This window comes from Polyodon spathula, chromosome 10, assembly GCF_017654505.1.
Source record: "Polyodon spathula isolate WHYD16114869_AA chromosome 10, ASM1765450v1, whole genome shotgun sequence".
Lineage (NCBI taxonomy): Eukaryota > Metazoa > Chordata > Actinopteri > Acipenseriformes > Polyodontidae > Polyodon > Polyodon spathula.
The window spans coordinates 11,794,658-11,810,217 of NC_054543.1; the positions used below are offsets into that span (position 1 = coordinate 11,794,658).

At 36.9% G+C, this 15,560-nt stretch overlaps 1 protein-coding gene across 7 annotated transcripts in view; it reads right to left on the reverse strand.

Moving 5' to 3' along the window:
* Positions 1-207: 207 nt before the first annotated feature.
* Positions 208-15,560, reverse strand: part of LOC121322252 (A disintegrin and metalloproteinase with thrombospondin motifs 3-like) — a 59,095-nt gene continuing 43,742 nt past the window's right edge. For 4 of the 7 annotated variants that reach the window (XM_041261942.1, XM_041261938.1, XM_041261937.1 and 1 more), the window contains 16 exons: positions 14,709-14,814; positions 12,642-12,785; positions 12,041-12,173; positions 11,366-11,479; positions 10,626-10,774; positions 9,861-10,033; positions 8,895-9,028; positions 8,311-8,434; positions 7,803-7,886; positions 6,647-6,810; positions 5,843-6,008; positions 5,422-5,554; positions 4,751-4,958; positions 4,217-4,346; positions 3,550-3,660; positions 208-3,187 (listed from right to left, as the gene is read on the reverse strand). In XM_041261942.1, the coding sequence (XP_041117876.1) occupies positions 2,577-3,187; positions 3,550-3,660; positions 4,217-4,346; positions 4,751-4,958; positions 5,422-5,554; positions 5,843-6,008; positions 6,647-6,810; positions 7,803-7,886; positions 8,311-8,434; positions 8,895-9,028; positions 9,861-10,033; positions 10,626-10,774; positions 11,366-11,479; positions 12,041-12,173; positions 12,642-12,785; positions 14,709-14,814 (2,684 nt within the window). In that variant the 3' untranslated portion in view covers positions 208-2,576. The remainder of the gene's footprint in view (positions 3,188-3,549; positions 3,661-4,216; positions 4,347-4,750; positions 4,959-5,421; positions 5,555-5,842; positions 6,009-6,646; positions 6,811-7,802; positions 7,887-8,310; positions 8,435-8,894; positions 9,029-9,860; positions 10,034-10,625; positions 10,775-11,365; positions 11,480-12,040; positions 12,174-12,641; positions 12,786-14,708; positions 14,815-15,560) is intronic. The other 3 variants (XM_041261941.1, XM_041261940.1, XM_041261936.1) reach the window with 1 other exon arrangement.

Consider the following 15,560-nt stretch of genomic DNA (forward strand, 5'->3'; position numbering starts at 1 on the left):
AATAACGAGTGCTCTGGCTTTTCTGTTCCGTACCACATCATGGATTGTTATTGTGCTGTGTTACCTGTTTGACAATGTGGGCAATGCTCCTTACACTATCAGTGCACTGGAGCAGCTGTTTTGAAAAGAGCTTTGAAACAGACTTTAAAGTTATGTGTGAAAAGTTGTCTGGATGTTAACAGTGAAAAGAAAAATCACAAGTATGTTATATAAACAGTTGTAGCAACATGTGGGGATGTGTGACATTACATTTTACAGAACCCTACTACTTACTCTTTAAACATACTGTCATTGGAACTGCTGATATTCTGGGTAGTGGATGCATTTACATACTGTATTATGCATTTGTAAAACTGTTTTAGTAGAGTTGTAAACCTTGTGGAAATGGGTCCCACATCTGACAATTAACAGATCATTGGAAACAGTATTAGTTCTGCTTCATGTCTACAGTCCAGGTTCTTTACATGTTTTCTTCATATTACTGCATTCCATCAAAGTTGTTATAGAGGGAAGGGTATGCAAGCATTCACTTACATGCTCACATTTAAAAAGCATACCATCATGCAGAAAAGGACGCAAGTCCTCTTTTCTAGACATGTCCAAAACACGAGTCTCCAACAGCAAATAACAAAGCTAGGAATATTCCCTCTGAAATGCAGTTTGTGTAAAATACTGTAAATGTGTGTGTATATAGATAGATAGAGAGATTAAATGCCCCATTTTCCACTCTGAAGCTCAGTTATTATATTAATTTTTATCGCCATTGTGATGGCATAGTTACACATTGGATTTCCTTAAACAAGTTCAATGTATTTATCATTTACTACAATTTAAAAATTTAATAAATATTAACATTTAAAGCTCTCATTCATGTATATACAAGAACTATACAAAACACATTATGACGTTAATAAATGTAACTCAGGAATGAAATAATATAACAAGCAACAACACATGGCGAATTTTACAGGCTCACATTATCTAACGTTATGTACTGCACCTTCCCAGTACATTACACTTTATACTACAAAGTTTATTGTTAATTGTTTCATATTACGTTGAAATTTACACTATATACAATATTACTTGAACATATATACGTTAAAAGACCGTAGCAATTCTAGGAAATAAAATTATGATGTATTTGTACGTGTGACAAAAGGCAATGTGTGTGCTTGGATGTTGAGCTATATACATCGCTATCATTTATTAGCCAGCACAGTCTTCAAATTAAAGTCATTGTTTGAGCACACTCTAATTAGCAGATGTTCTTTTAGAAGCACCAGGTGGAGGTACATAGCAGGTAAGCACCAAGAGACAGGGGTTACATAGGTCCCTATTCTGGGTGATGTATTTTTCAATCACCACAAATCCAATAATGCATTTCACTTATTCCAAACACTAATGTTTCACAAAGTAAGTACAATAAGTAGTTCCAATGTACTTATGCATTAGGTTAACAAACCTAGGAGGACCTGTATCAAGATCTACCGATGCAGTGGTAAGTTGGCGAAGTGTAAAATATCGCTCTGCCGCGGCACAAATTTTACCCCATCCCAAATGTATTAACTGTCAAAAAATTCATGAGGCATGGCGTAAATTGGCACATTTAAATGCGAAAATTCTGCTACACCGGTGTTCTTAAACCCTCAAAATGAGTTACCGGTAGCACAGATTACCAGACTAATATGAAAATTAGCACCTCCCCTCCAAATGGGCTACCTCAATAATAACACATTTTAAGTATCAGTAGAATATAATGTAAATAGATTTTTTTTTTTAAATACAAGTCGGTTTCATGACACTGTGAAATTCGTTTCTTTTGATTTTTTTTTTTTTATTGTCATTTGTGAATTTCTTTTAAAAGTACAGTGAATTTTCCAGGCCCCTATATGACTACTGCCATAATGCTCTTTCCTATCAGCTGCTTTCTGACTTTTTTCTTTGCAGCCAAATAAGACCAATTTTGAAATTGGTCTTATTTGTGGACCCTTTTAGGGCTGGCGTTGCTGTTCTGCAGTTTCATAAAACTAATTTTAATATGGCAGACTTCATTTACAAATGAACCCCACCTACAATATGCCCATGTTATATGCTTGACACGCCTTGAAATGCATGGCTAACAAGCGGCAGAGCGCATTTTGACGATACTAAGATGGCCTTAACTTGCCAAGTGTCATGATACATATAGGGCAATTTTAAGGCTGGCGTAAACTCTGTGTGATGGCCTTAATACCGTCAAACGCTTGATACATGTCCCCCCTAGTGTATTAACTGAACAAGTAATTATCAGCAATGCTTCTAGTAAACTAAAACATGCTTGTATAGCCCGTTAAATTGTATACAGCACCACTGAGTAATTATTTTTGTTTTGCTTCATAAAGCATGGAGTGTTGTGTAATACACTGCTTGTAAGTGAAACACTGAATAATTTCTGTCAACTTTGAGGTAACCATCGCTGGTCAAAATTCACTCGCACAGAAATTATTTACTTGCAGCAACTGGTAAAAAAAGTGCCTGGTTTAAAAAACAAAACAGGTACGTTAAATGTGCATGTTCACAGATGAAGTCACACTTCATGTAACTAAGGGTGAGGTTCGGTGTGTCAAGTCTGTCTCAGATCCATAATCATCCCTTCTTGACCTGGTCACACCTGAGGACCCTAAAGTGCTGCTTGTACTAGTAGTGCTATGGGAAGTCTTACTGGAGTCTAATGCAAGCCTTTTTGAGGCCATGGTATCCAGTGTACCTACAGTGCTTGTCCCCACTGTTTTTTGGCCAGGAGGTAGTCTAAATAGGTTTCCAAGGTTTTCACTGTCTACTGCTGTGGAGCTGCTGGCAGTACCCTGAGACTGAACCATGGAGCTCAAAACTGAGGTGCCAGCAGCCCTGAGGTCTGTTGCATTGACAGTCAAGGCTTGAAGTGGTGTTGATGTATTCATCACTGTTATAGCAGCTCCGTTGGTCACTTGAGGTTGGTTTTGGGCAGTTGGTGTGACTACCGAGTCCGGGATAGGCATGGGACTGGCCTGGATGGCCAAAGTCTCAGGGTTTGACAGTGGTGTTGTAGTAGCTACCTTCTTATTACAGGACTCACAGCACAGTTTATTGTAGCCAGGGATGGAGCAATAGCGGGCTAGGACTTCCATCTGACAAAATATGGATTTATCACCAAGGCATGGCTCATCTGTGCATGAAACAAACCAGGAAATAACTAAACACTCTGAATGTCTTTTCCATTTAAACTGTGTGCAATTCAGTGCTTGATTAAGGCTATGCATTGATGGTATTGGTGGCAAACAGTCTTAAATTGCTGCACCTCTGCTCTAGACCTTCATCTCTTGAACAGTAACAATATATATTAAAATGATACAGTATTTCCCCAATATGTGTGCTACAATGCAATGTATTTTTAAAACTATAACTTGGGCAGGTATTTTTTTCACTGTATTACTTCTACTTTCAGATCATTCAGGATTCCAATGCAAGAGGGGTGCAGTTTGAAATCATCTATTTTACTTCATACCATACACAAAAATGAACACTTACTGGTGGAGATCTTATTAACAGGACTTTCTGGAACCAACTGGGATATCCACTGAACCCTGGGGCTCACATGTTCAACAGTTTCTGTGCTTGGCGAAGGCAACATGGATTTTCCTACACAAAAAAATGCAATAGCATGTGCAGATTTAGGTTTTTGAAAACAGCTTAAAAAAACATTAATCAAAATTTCTCTATTTGGGGTGGCTGCAATCATTTGAGAACCTGTGTTTTTCTGTTGTGCATTTTGCAAAATTGAAAAAATCATAGAGCACAATGATTTTTCATGAAAGTTTAACTTGTTCCTTTAAGAAACTACATTTTTATGTGTAAGAGGAAACGTAATAAAGATTCACAATATTTTTAGCACAAGACCTCAAATTACTTTCTTTCATAAAAATAACTAGTGTTCTTCTCTAAATGCCTTTCATTCAAGTGTGGGCACCTCCCAATTCATCCTACTATTGAGTACACAGGAATATTTTCAGGATCTCCCACACAGACAGACACACACACACACCTAATGGAAGAGTGGTAACACACTTTAATAGAAATACAAATACTAGTATATTGATAGAATATCATTGTGTTTCTAGCGCAGATATAGAAATATACGGTATATTTTAAATTCAATGCAATTCACAACCAATCAACTATGTACATTTTGCTTTACCTGGGCAGGGGTCTAATTTACAAATCCGTACAGTTTCTGGCTTGCTGTCCTCACAGTGGCCAATGCTGTTGTCCATAGCTCGGCACACTACCTGTCGTTGCTGAATTCCTTCTCCGCAACTCACAGAGCACTGCATGTGGGGAAGGAAATGTAAAAAAAAGTGATAACAATAACAATTAGACAAATGGCAAATTATATGTATTTGCCTTCATCTGAATTACTAAGAAAATGTGATAATCTTCTCTGACTCTTTATATTTGGTTGAAAATAACATTTTAAATCTCTAAATATCTGTTTTATACCTTTACTGTTTCACTGTCAGCAAAACAGTGAGTAGACGATGACAGCCCTTTGACTATGCTTTCCAGTTCTGATTATGGAAGATGCCACTGGGTAAATCTCCCTGATCTTCAACAACTTCATTCTGTGAGGTCTATATGCATCCTAAAGCACACTGGCTGCAGTTACCACCTGCATTTAGATTCATATGTGCAAAATGGGCAAGTGGTGTACCAGTGAGGGACCTGTACCCACCTGAGACCAGGCTCCTGTGCGCCATTGTGCTGGACATGGTGAACGGTTACAGGGTCTCCGGCTCTCTGGCCGCTCTCCAGTGCAGTATTTGGTGTGTACTGTCCTGTTAGTGCCATTTTGAAGAGACTGAAGGCACTGCACGACCCTTGAATGGAATCCAAGTTTCCCACATACCTTGCTACAAGAGCCCCAGTCTTCTGCCACCCACCTGCAAAATTAAGCAGAAGTGTGTGTAACAAGTCTCTTCTTGAAGAGCAGCTACTGTGGGTCATTTGTTCTAACCTTGCAGGATTTAATATGATTCCAGTCAATCAATGACCTTTACTCCTGGATGAGCCAAACTCATCTGAGGATTGATCCCACTGTCTTGCATATATTACATATATATACAAGATAATAAGAAAATCATATCTGTGCCTTTGTCTTTCTCAGTCATCACACAAGCATTAAATGTAAATCAAAACCAGCACTATTTTAATTACACATGGCCACGCATAAAACTCAAAGGCCATGTGAACAATTTACTTTATTTTAATTTATTTTTAGATTGACCTGTTGTAGACAAAAAATAAATAAACCACTAATGAAGACATTAGACAAAATGTTATCTACTTGGAATACAGTGCTAGATATTTTTTTTTAGTAATCATATTTAACCAGGCAAGACTTACGTTGGCTGGCTGCATTCATTGAGGTTACAGCGTCTTCTGATTGGCTTGGGTTTCTTGTTGGTATCGCAGAAGTTTCTGTGCACCATCTTGCTGTCACTCTTTCTCCTACAGCCATACTTTGTATACTGTATGCCTGCAACATTTCAAATTACATTGTAAATATGCATGGCCCAGTTTTATTGTTTGTGATCATTATATAAAGAATAAAGTACAAGATACCACATACACTTATAATGTCCAATAACTAATTCATTTTCTGACTTTTTTTTACATCTGTTCTTTAGATTAAAGTGTAATCTCATAGGTATTACTGGTCTTGCAATATATTTTGTTGAGGATGTAATATCCTGGTATAATTTACCCAGTCTGGGTGCAGAGATATTCAAATAAGGACGGGGATTTAATAATTATGATAACCAACCTCCCCCACAGGGTTTTGAACACTGTGACCAGCTCTTCAAGGCCCATTCATATGTGTCCATCTCTTCCAAAAGGATATTGTTGTTTCCAATAACCGGCAGTAGATCTTCATGGATAATGTACTTATACATTAGGCTGATTTTGGAGTCATCATCTTGAGGAATTGCCTGTTTAAACATATCATGTGGTTAAAGAGTTGTGTAAATCACAAAGGAACGCACTTTCCTAATATAAAACTTTATTAAGTCCATGTGGCAGTGACGGCTGCAGTGGTGATGTCAGGCCAGGGAAATTAAACCAAAACACAAAATGTACAGGGCAAAACTGCGTTGCTGCGCTCGTATTTAATAAAATAAAGACTTAAACAAAAGCAAAAACACTTCAAATCAAAACAAAACAGCTTGCTGGCCAAAACAAAACACACAAATAATAACTAACCACAAAACAAGTATCATGCTGGCTTTGAGCCAGTATGTACAGCAATTGTTTCGTTTCAATTATTTTTCTTTACCACCTCGCTCCCGTTCTCTACTCCTCGACCCTCTAATGAGACCGGAGTGAGCCTCTTTATTCTCTACGGCTGAAGCCTTAATTACCCATTAATCAAGTAATTACCTTATTAAGGCTCCAGCCTCATTCCCACAAGGTTTATAAGGATGGGGATTTTAACCCCATCCACACAGACTACACATTCTAAGACCAGCTTTTTGCCAGTCTCAAATACTAAAAATACTCAGATATTTAAAGTTATTTAAAGTTGTGTTGGTCTTTTACTTGCTCGTTTCTTGAAAAAAGAAATCCTTACCAAAACAATAATGCTTTCATGCAGGGGGCCGTTAGTTTTCAAGGTTTCCTTGCCATCTTCAATGGTGTACTCCCACTCCAAACCACTGTCAATAAATGTTTTTGTCGGGAAATCCTCGCTTTTTGCATTCAGTATGAAATTACCTGTTGCTTGACTTTTAACAGCTGCAAAGAAACAAAAGGAAGAATGCCTGTGAAAAGGGCTTACTGTATAAGACATGATATAACTTTACATTATTGTTATATTTGTTGTTAAGTAGAGAATTCTTATTGTTCTTGTTATTCGTTTCATTACCTTTAGGTGTATGTGTATGACATTATGGTAGTATAGTAATGCATATTTTATTTTTTATCCTACTTTTAAAGCAAACAGTAGCTTTCCCCACTAAATTATTTCTCAGAGCAAAACCCTGTCTGACATGCTGGTTCTTTTACCAATAATTCTTAAAGTTCCTTCTCATCTTTCTTTGAATTAATACTGTTTTTATTTAGAAAAATCCATTTAGGAAGTCTTGGCATTCTGCCATTTTCCCTCAGAGAGCAATCCTTACAGAGAAGTATTGTGAGTGTTGCTGAAAGAAGAGCCACAAACACCTACACTAATCTAACAACCTTCAGGAGGCCCTGCCCTGATTCGAGACAGACATGCACGCATAAAAAAGTAAGAAAGCCAGATTGAGCACCATAAATACTGCTTGGAGGGATTTGATACAACATGAAGCGTCTATTCCTACAGTTTAACACACACAGTGCCTTGTAATTTCCCTTATGCCAAGTATTACTGCTTAAATGTAAAACAGTAACGGTATTGTAGCCTCTTGAGACAAGCCTCTCAGTGAAGCCCGTTATGATCTGAAAGCTGTGTTTCAGTCTTTATACTTCACTCCATGTAAGGGTTCTACTGAAACAGTAAATCCATGGACATCAACTGTGGTTCCTGCCTTTCCATAACAGAAATATATTGTAAAGTGTCTGTTACAGAAGAATTCCTATTTGCTAAGGAAAAGATCACCTGTGTTACAGCTCTCCTGCTAGACCACTAGCCCACTGCAATCACCATCAAAATGACCTTTAAAAGTGGAGTGACACAAAGGAAAGGTTTCACAGATTATCCATAAGAGAGTGACTTTTTGATCATGACAACCCAGTACACTTACCAATAACATGCGGTGATGTCTCAGTCTCCTCTATGTGAATATGCCTCGCCCCTGCTGGTATGTCAAACATTTTCAGCATTCCTGCTAAGTAAAATAAATGAAACAATGTAATAGTATACCCTCAAAAAATAAATTCATAATCCAAAATATGAATGCAAAATACTAGCTTTTCCAGAACTGTACTCTCATTGTCTATATTGTAGCTTTTGAGAAAATCCCTTAATACAAAAACATGGGCCAAGGGACTGTTACTATTTGTAAAAAACAAAACAAAACAAAACAAAACAAAAAAACATTATTTTTTGTACTCTTGTACAAGTAATATGCTTTTATTAGAATGCTTGTACAGAAAAAAATACTGCTACAGCTACACTCACCTTCCCTCTGCAGTTTGAAATGGCAAAATGTAATAGTTGCATGATCTTAATAGGAAAGCCAAATACTTTATGTTCAGTTTACAGTACATGGGTAATGCAAAGGGTACAATTCAGTTTTCCAGCTTTTGTACCTGATCTTTTGGGAGTCTTGACAAATGTCCCTTTGACTGTCCGACAGTGTGAGTTATCCCCACCGCACACGCCACACTTATCTTCCTGTTTAAAGGAGTCAATCTCTTTGTCACATCCCACATGCTGGAAAAGTCAATGTAACAGTCTTAATGCCATACTTGAACGAACCTAAAAGTTTTTTTTTTTTAAATGACATTGTACTAATATATTTTTAATTTAGGATCATACTGATCACAGAAAGAATGCATTCATTATACAGTATACGCTCATGGTATATTTCATTGTAAAAGGCACAGAATAACAGATTTTTTTTTTTTTTTTTTTTTTTTTTTTTTTTTTACAGACAGACGTACGCTGAAGATTATTGCTTACAGTAACTGAGCAGTTTTCCTGTGGTTACACTGCATTTACAATCATTTCATTTAAAATGCTCTGCTGTACCTCTCTGGGCTTTATCATGCCTTCACCTTGCTTTCTTACACTTCACTATGCTTTTAATGTTGTAAACTTTTATAAAATGTTGTGTATTTAGATTTGATATCTACATCAGTTTAATATACACCCATGTCATTATACTACTTACCATACACTCCCCTCGGGCACAGACACTAAAAGGATCTTTGTAACTGCATCGTGTCCCATCGTGGATCACCTGATTCATGAACACCACATCTCCTGTTTCTTTAGACAGGCAAATCAGCTCACACTTCTGGGCCTCTGAAACACACCAGCCCCAAGAACATTTAATGCTGAAACTCTAGTGGTATATACATGTGGCAGGGCAGGGCCCTGCAAGTGTAAAAATGTTTGTTTTGTGGCAGGGACAGGGTGAAAAGCCTCCCTGCCAAGCTAGTTGTATTTGTTTAATTTAATTGTTTAATTTGTGTAATTGTATTGTTTGATTTAATTATGTGTTAATTGTTTTATTGTTTTGGCAGTTGGCCTCGGCATTGTAAATTGAGGCCAGCTGCCAAGTACAAAAGGAGAGCAGCCAGTCTGCTCAAGGCTGCGGCTGTGTGAAGAACCCAACTGTGTGCTATGCATATACTGTGTAAAACGTAAACCTACGTTTGGTTTATGTGCGTTTGTGTAAAAGTGTTTATATGTTTTGTATGTCAGGTAAACAGCTTAGCCATCCTGCGAGTTAGTCAGGGACCTGTACATGTGTACTAAGTGCTCAGAAGAGCTAGGTTTTTGTGTGTTTATTTTTGTTTTGTATAATAAAAGTGCACCTTGTGTGTTGAAAACAAGTCTCTGGGTCACATTTTTATAGGGGCATGAAACCGAAACAAGGCCATCTTGTTCACATAGGATCTCATTTGTTCCTATCTCATATGACTGATGTGACCTAATGAGGTATAATTAATAACAGGACTGATTCACAAAATTATTTAATTGTTTTTAATTAAATTGAAATTTAGTTGCAGTTCAGTTGAAAAAAAACACAACATTTATAACTCTATACATTCAAACATGTTGTATTATATATATATATATATATATATATATATATATATATATATATATATATATATATATATAAACTCACCATCTGGGTGTTCGTATGGAAGCCAGGTATGTTTTTTGTTCTGGTGGTAATGGGAGCTTCGTTGTGAGCACTGCTGTGCTCTGAAATCTTCATATGGGCCACGGCATTCTTCAGTATTGCATATCTGGTATTCAAAAGCGGATCCATGGCAGTCACGTCCACCATATGCAGGACTGGAAATAAATTTATGAAGACAATACAAAAGACAAAATGCTTTCCAATATTCAGCATCTTTCACATTGTGCTTTCCAATACTCAGCATCTTTCACATTGTGCTTTCCAATACTCAACATCTTTCACATTGTGCTTTCCAATACTCAACATCTTTCACATTGTGCTTTCCAATACTCAACATCTTTCACATTGTGCTTTCCAATACTCAACATCTTTCACATTGTGCTTTCCAATACTCAGCACCTTTCACATTGTGCTTTCCAATACTCAGCACCTTTCACATTGTGCTTTCCAATACTCAGCACCTTTCACATTGTGCTTTCCAATACTCAGCATCTTTCACATTGTGCTTTTTCCATTCATTCAGGGAGTAAGAGGACAATAGTTTTCTTACAGTTTGAGCAGGGGAAGAAGCAAACACAGAGGATTGCTTATTATTTTCTCATCAAGTACATGCAATTGGTCTGCTGAGATGCTGCCGCTGTGTTGTTTGCATCTTGCCAGCAGCAAGTGAAACACTCTAAATAAGATAAACAATTGAGCAGTGAGATAAAACTGTCAGCCAAGTTTGAATGTTTTAGCATGACTTACGGTGGGTTGTTACACTGTCTGCTCCGGGAACGTACTCCTCCACCACAGGTCCTGGAGCAAGACCCAAATTTATTCCAGGAGCCCCAGTTTCCATCCTGGCTGTACGGCTGGTCTGCAGTCTTCCATATGCAGTGACCCTTAAAGCACCACTAGACATAATACAGAAATCAAATGCTAGTATTTCAGTGCAGCGATAATGAATAATTTTTTGTGATTCGTTTTGGTGTTGATGAAAATTCTTGAATTAGCAGCACTGTAGACACACTGGAGTTTAATGAATTGATCTAAAGAGTGGCAGATCTTATTACAGCCTTGAAAACAAAGAAAGAAGGTGGCACAATGAGAATTTCTCACTGTGTGTATGAGACTTTTAGGTGTATTTCTGTCTTTAAATGTAAAATAAAATGACACATTTGTCAGTATTAGGATCTGCTATTATGACCAAATGTATAGTTCCTACTGTGTGGTGTTTTATAAATTGATTTTTTAGAACTAATTAAAACTCATTTCAAACCAACTTCTCTTGTTAGTACCCCGCTGCTCTAACAAGATCTTTGCAACTAGAATTCTAGAACAATGGGCAAGAGAATTCCAATATTTACCTACTTAGTTAGCAAACACAAAAGTAAAATAAATTACATGCAGTATAAACACTGGCAAATACATTTTACCAACATATATTTTAATAAGTGTCTATTGTTGCAGTTTTCATTTATAGTACAGTCCTTGATTGTACCCACCTTTGCTGGTGCACATTCTGTCCCATCAAGAGGGGGACCCTTCTTAGTTTTGCAAAAATACTGATTATCAGGGTGACTGCACCAAAGCTGTTTACAAGGGTGAAATGTTCTGAACTAAAAAAAAAATAGAAAAAAATAATAATCCTCATCATTATACATTGGCAGATGACTGGTTTCATCAGATTGACACCTTGAAGTTTAATCATATTATAAACATCCTCCTCTTGGAGCACATGGTAATTGTGTCCATGCTTGTTGAGCTTTGTCAAGTTTGTCAACAACTGCCATAATTTAGTTTCAATCAAGCTAAGGACTCACAGCATGATTGCTGTCCTGAATATATTTGTAATCAATCAAAGACAAAACCTCTAACACATACTGTAACCCTGCATCTTCCAACACACGCATGGTCATTTCTGTATTTACATTATAATTTCATTGAAACTTGCGATGGCTTTTTACTGAACAATCAAGAGCCCTTTAGATATAGTGTATAGCAAAGAGCCATCTACATTGTGTAAAACAGCTACTTGGAGATCACCGCCATTAACTTTAGAGACCTACAGCCCTTCAATGATAAACCCCAAAAACCTTTGCGTTACCCTCATACCGTAAACTGACAGTTTTCCTAAAAACATTAATCATGGAAAATCTGATATTAAAGGCAACACATACAGCAGTGCACATTTTGTATCCCACGCCGAAATCAAAGCGACACTGTTCGTCCATTGAGTAGTTTATTCCCGGGAGCTCCGGAAGCTTGGGCCATTTGTGTTCAAAGGGATCATCCAGCAGGCAGTCATAAGAACTAAACCCAATAGATACCAGAAACATGAAGAAACATTAAAGAAACAGGATTCAAAATAAGTAAGAGTGAAAAACACTTAAGGGAATATGGTGTATTTACCTGGTGTCAAAGCAGTCATGCCTGGCTTGCACACAAACTGCCACAGCCATAAGAAACACATATGTTTTGTTGCAATACCATGTTTTCAATAAACCAATGTCTACTATGCTTTTTCAAGTAAAGTACTAATTTGGCATAGGATAGGCATACATATTTGAAAGCTGATTGGCTGATGAACGGTGTACAATAGTGCTTAAGGCATTTGACAGTACATTTTTATGGACTAAAGAAAAACAAAAATGTTCCAGATCGCAATAAAATAGCTTTTCTATTTTTTTACTATGCAATGGTTAAATATATATCATAGACAGACATGTATATGTATTATTTGAATTATTATCAAAGAAAGAATACAGAGAAGTCACATACTGTATGTATCTGTTCAGCTCCTGTTTGCTGCAGCGTGACCAGTGATAGCGATGGAAGGCGGCCTGTACCAGTGGTGCCATTATGCTGCCCATGCTGGTTTCATCAGCACAGCGATTCCCCTGACCGTCATGTTCCATACCTAACCTGTTAAAATTGTACATTAGTTACTTCATTAAATAATAGCAAAGGTATAGGTGAGACCTCCTTTTACAACATGGAATAAATCACTTGTTCTCAATAAATCAAGAAAATAACTTGCAAATGGCAATGTGGCAGCAATCTTAAAGTAGCCAAATATACGCAATTTTGCAGCTCTAGGCTCAGATTAGCTTACATTCTGAGCACAAGCCCAGTGTTGGCACCAACATTGAGTAAGTTATAGCAGTAACTCCTTATTCACAGGCTGGATTAGCGAAATTTGAACTGTTACTTCTATTCATGATTTCTGGCAGAAAGCCCCAATAAATTTGATTTAGACTGCAATAAGAAAACAGTAAAAGTCTTCATTTGTAAAATTGTTTTCGGCAGTTGGTTAAGATACTAATGAGCCGATTTGTATATTGGATGGATATGATTTTATAATATGTACTGAAAGAACCATATGTTTCTTGTACAATATGTTTCTTATATTCTATTAGCAATGCATTTTCAGCTATAGGTATTAAACTAAACAGTAGGTAAAACAAATTAGTGAGAAGCTAACATTTTATTTTGTAAATAATTCTTCTGAATAAAGCTGCTCTGAAGATTTGACTCACTTTGACTAAACAGATCTGGTTTAACACCCATGGATATGGCTCTTTCCTATGGGTGGTGCTCTTGAGCCAATGTTTACAAAATGTCAGTTGCACATGTGGAAATCAATAGGCATTCTTAAAGAGAGTCTGTAAAACACATTGATTCTTTACAGCACAGGGAACCATTTTAAAGCAAAGCAAATGCAGTTCACCATTAAAAAAAAATGTGGGTACAACTTTGTAGAAACTTTTTTTTCTACCCAATGTTCTATGAACTTAGTCAATTCCGATTCTTTCTATGACAATGCCTTGACTCAATGGAATCACAGAATTCTCATATTGTTGAAAACTAAAATAACTACCATTACAATCAACCAGTATTAGTAAAACAAACAAATAAAAACACAGCACTATAATTGGATCGGGCTATATGCGAAAACTATGCTTACTGGTATGTAATGAACTAATCTGGAAATGGCTTTATTAGCTTTCAGTGATCATTGCCATTCAAAAACGGAACCATTTCTTTGTTGCAGTACAGTAGGTGTATGGTTATAAAACTGTTTGTTAAAAAAAATGAAACTCTATCCATCCCAACCTCTCCCAAGCTACTGTCTTATCTGTACCATAATAACCCTTTTCTTGGGGCCAGGATCAGCTTGCTGCAAATAGGTCTGTGGCGGGACATTTTGAAGTAATTGTAGCAAACAAAACAATTACATGAATCATATTGGTCTCAAATGTGCCGTTTTTAAAGAAACACGTGTTGAAGCAAACATGCATTCCAATTTTAAAACAGACACATGTTACTAGGTTCAGGTATAAAAATACATGTTTGCTAAAACATGTCCTTCTTTCAAAACCACACATTTCAGATGCCTATAATGAATGGAGATTCTTAATATATGCTTATCATGAGCAGAGAAAATTACTTTAAGACATGTAGATTTAAAACCTCTGGAGAACTTAGTTGATTTTAACAAACATACTTGCTAAAAACCCAAAGTAATTGATTACCTTATTCATATATTTCATTTCTGTTGTTGTGTTTCAACATTGTCAAACCAGACTTTTTTTATTTTTTTACTTATTTTTTTTAAATCAAAGTAGTAAAAATGCCATATATAACCAATGTAGAAAGTTCAATCCTTCTGGAACAAAAGCCAGTGGTTAACAATGATATTTTAAATCAGAATTTTGAGTCATGAGTTTTATCATTGTGTGTTTAGACAGTCTGAAATGAGTACCCTGGGATATACAAACCACAAAAAAAGTAAGGTGTGTTTAAAGAAAGTCTGCAATTAGTATGGACAGTGTATTCTGAACTTACACATGGCCAGTCTCATGGGCCACTACGAACGCAGAGGAGAAGCCATCTTCATGGTTGAGTGTGCAGCTTCTTAAGGGATGACACATGCCTGTCACAGGAGCGTAACCTGAGTGAGACACAAATAATGGAAATCAATGATAAAACTCAGAGAGTATCACCCCCCCTCCACAAGGAATTTGAGATTACAAGTTAGAAAAGTAAAAAAAAAAAAAAAAAAAAACTGTTTTTTACTGAGCGGCAAGTCTTCAGACAGCCCAAACCTGCAAAAACTCATAAGGACTGAATTTCTTTGTCAAAGGTAACAGAAGCCCTCGTCCTGTTGCCCTTCATTTGGTGACTTAAGTTACAGCACTACATCAACTGGCACTATACTATATTATAATCCTGTTATTTGTAAACTTTGAATACACACTGCTTGGCCACTTTATTCAGAACTACCTGATTGGATTTGACGTCGTATGAATCAGATGGAAATTAGGTTGATCGTGTGAAGTGATATATGATCCCTGTAGCACTATAAAGCTGTGGCAGGAGTACAAACAGTCTATCAGAAATGAGGGAAAGGCAAAGATCTAACAGCATTCAAAATATGCATGATAGTCGTGGGTGCACATTGAGCAGGTGCCACAGTAGCAAAGACAATCATGTTTGCAAACTTGCTCCAAGACATTGTCATCACAGTGTATCAGTAGAATGAAAGGGTAAAGTGGTTGCCAAGTAAGACAGCTGTGGATGTAAACAATTAGTGATGGACAGGGAAAAGATGGTTAGGCAGGCTAGTCAAGTCTGAAATATTAACTGACTGACTGAATTAACATCCCTAGAGTCTAGGCCATGTTGTGTCAAGGATGC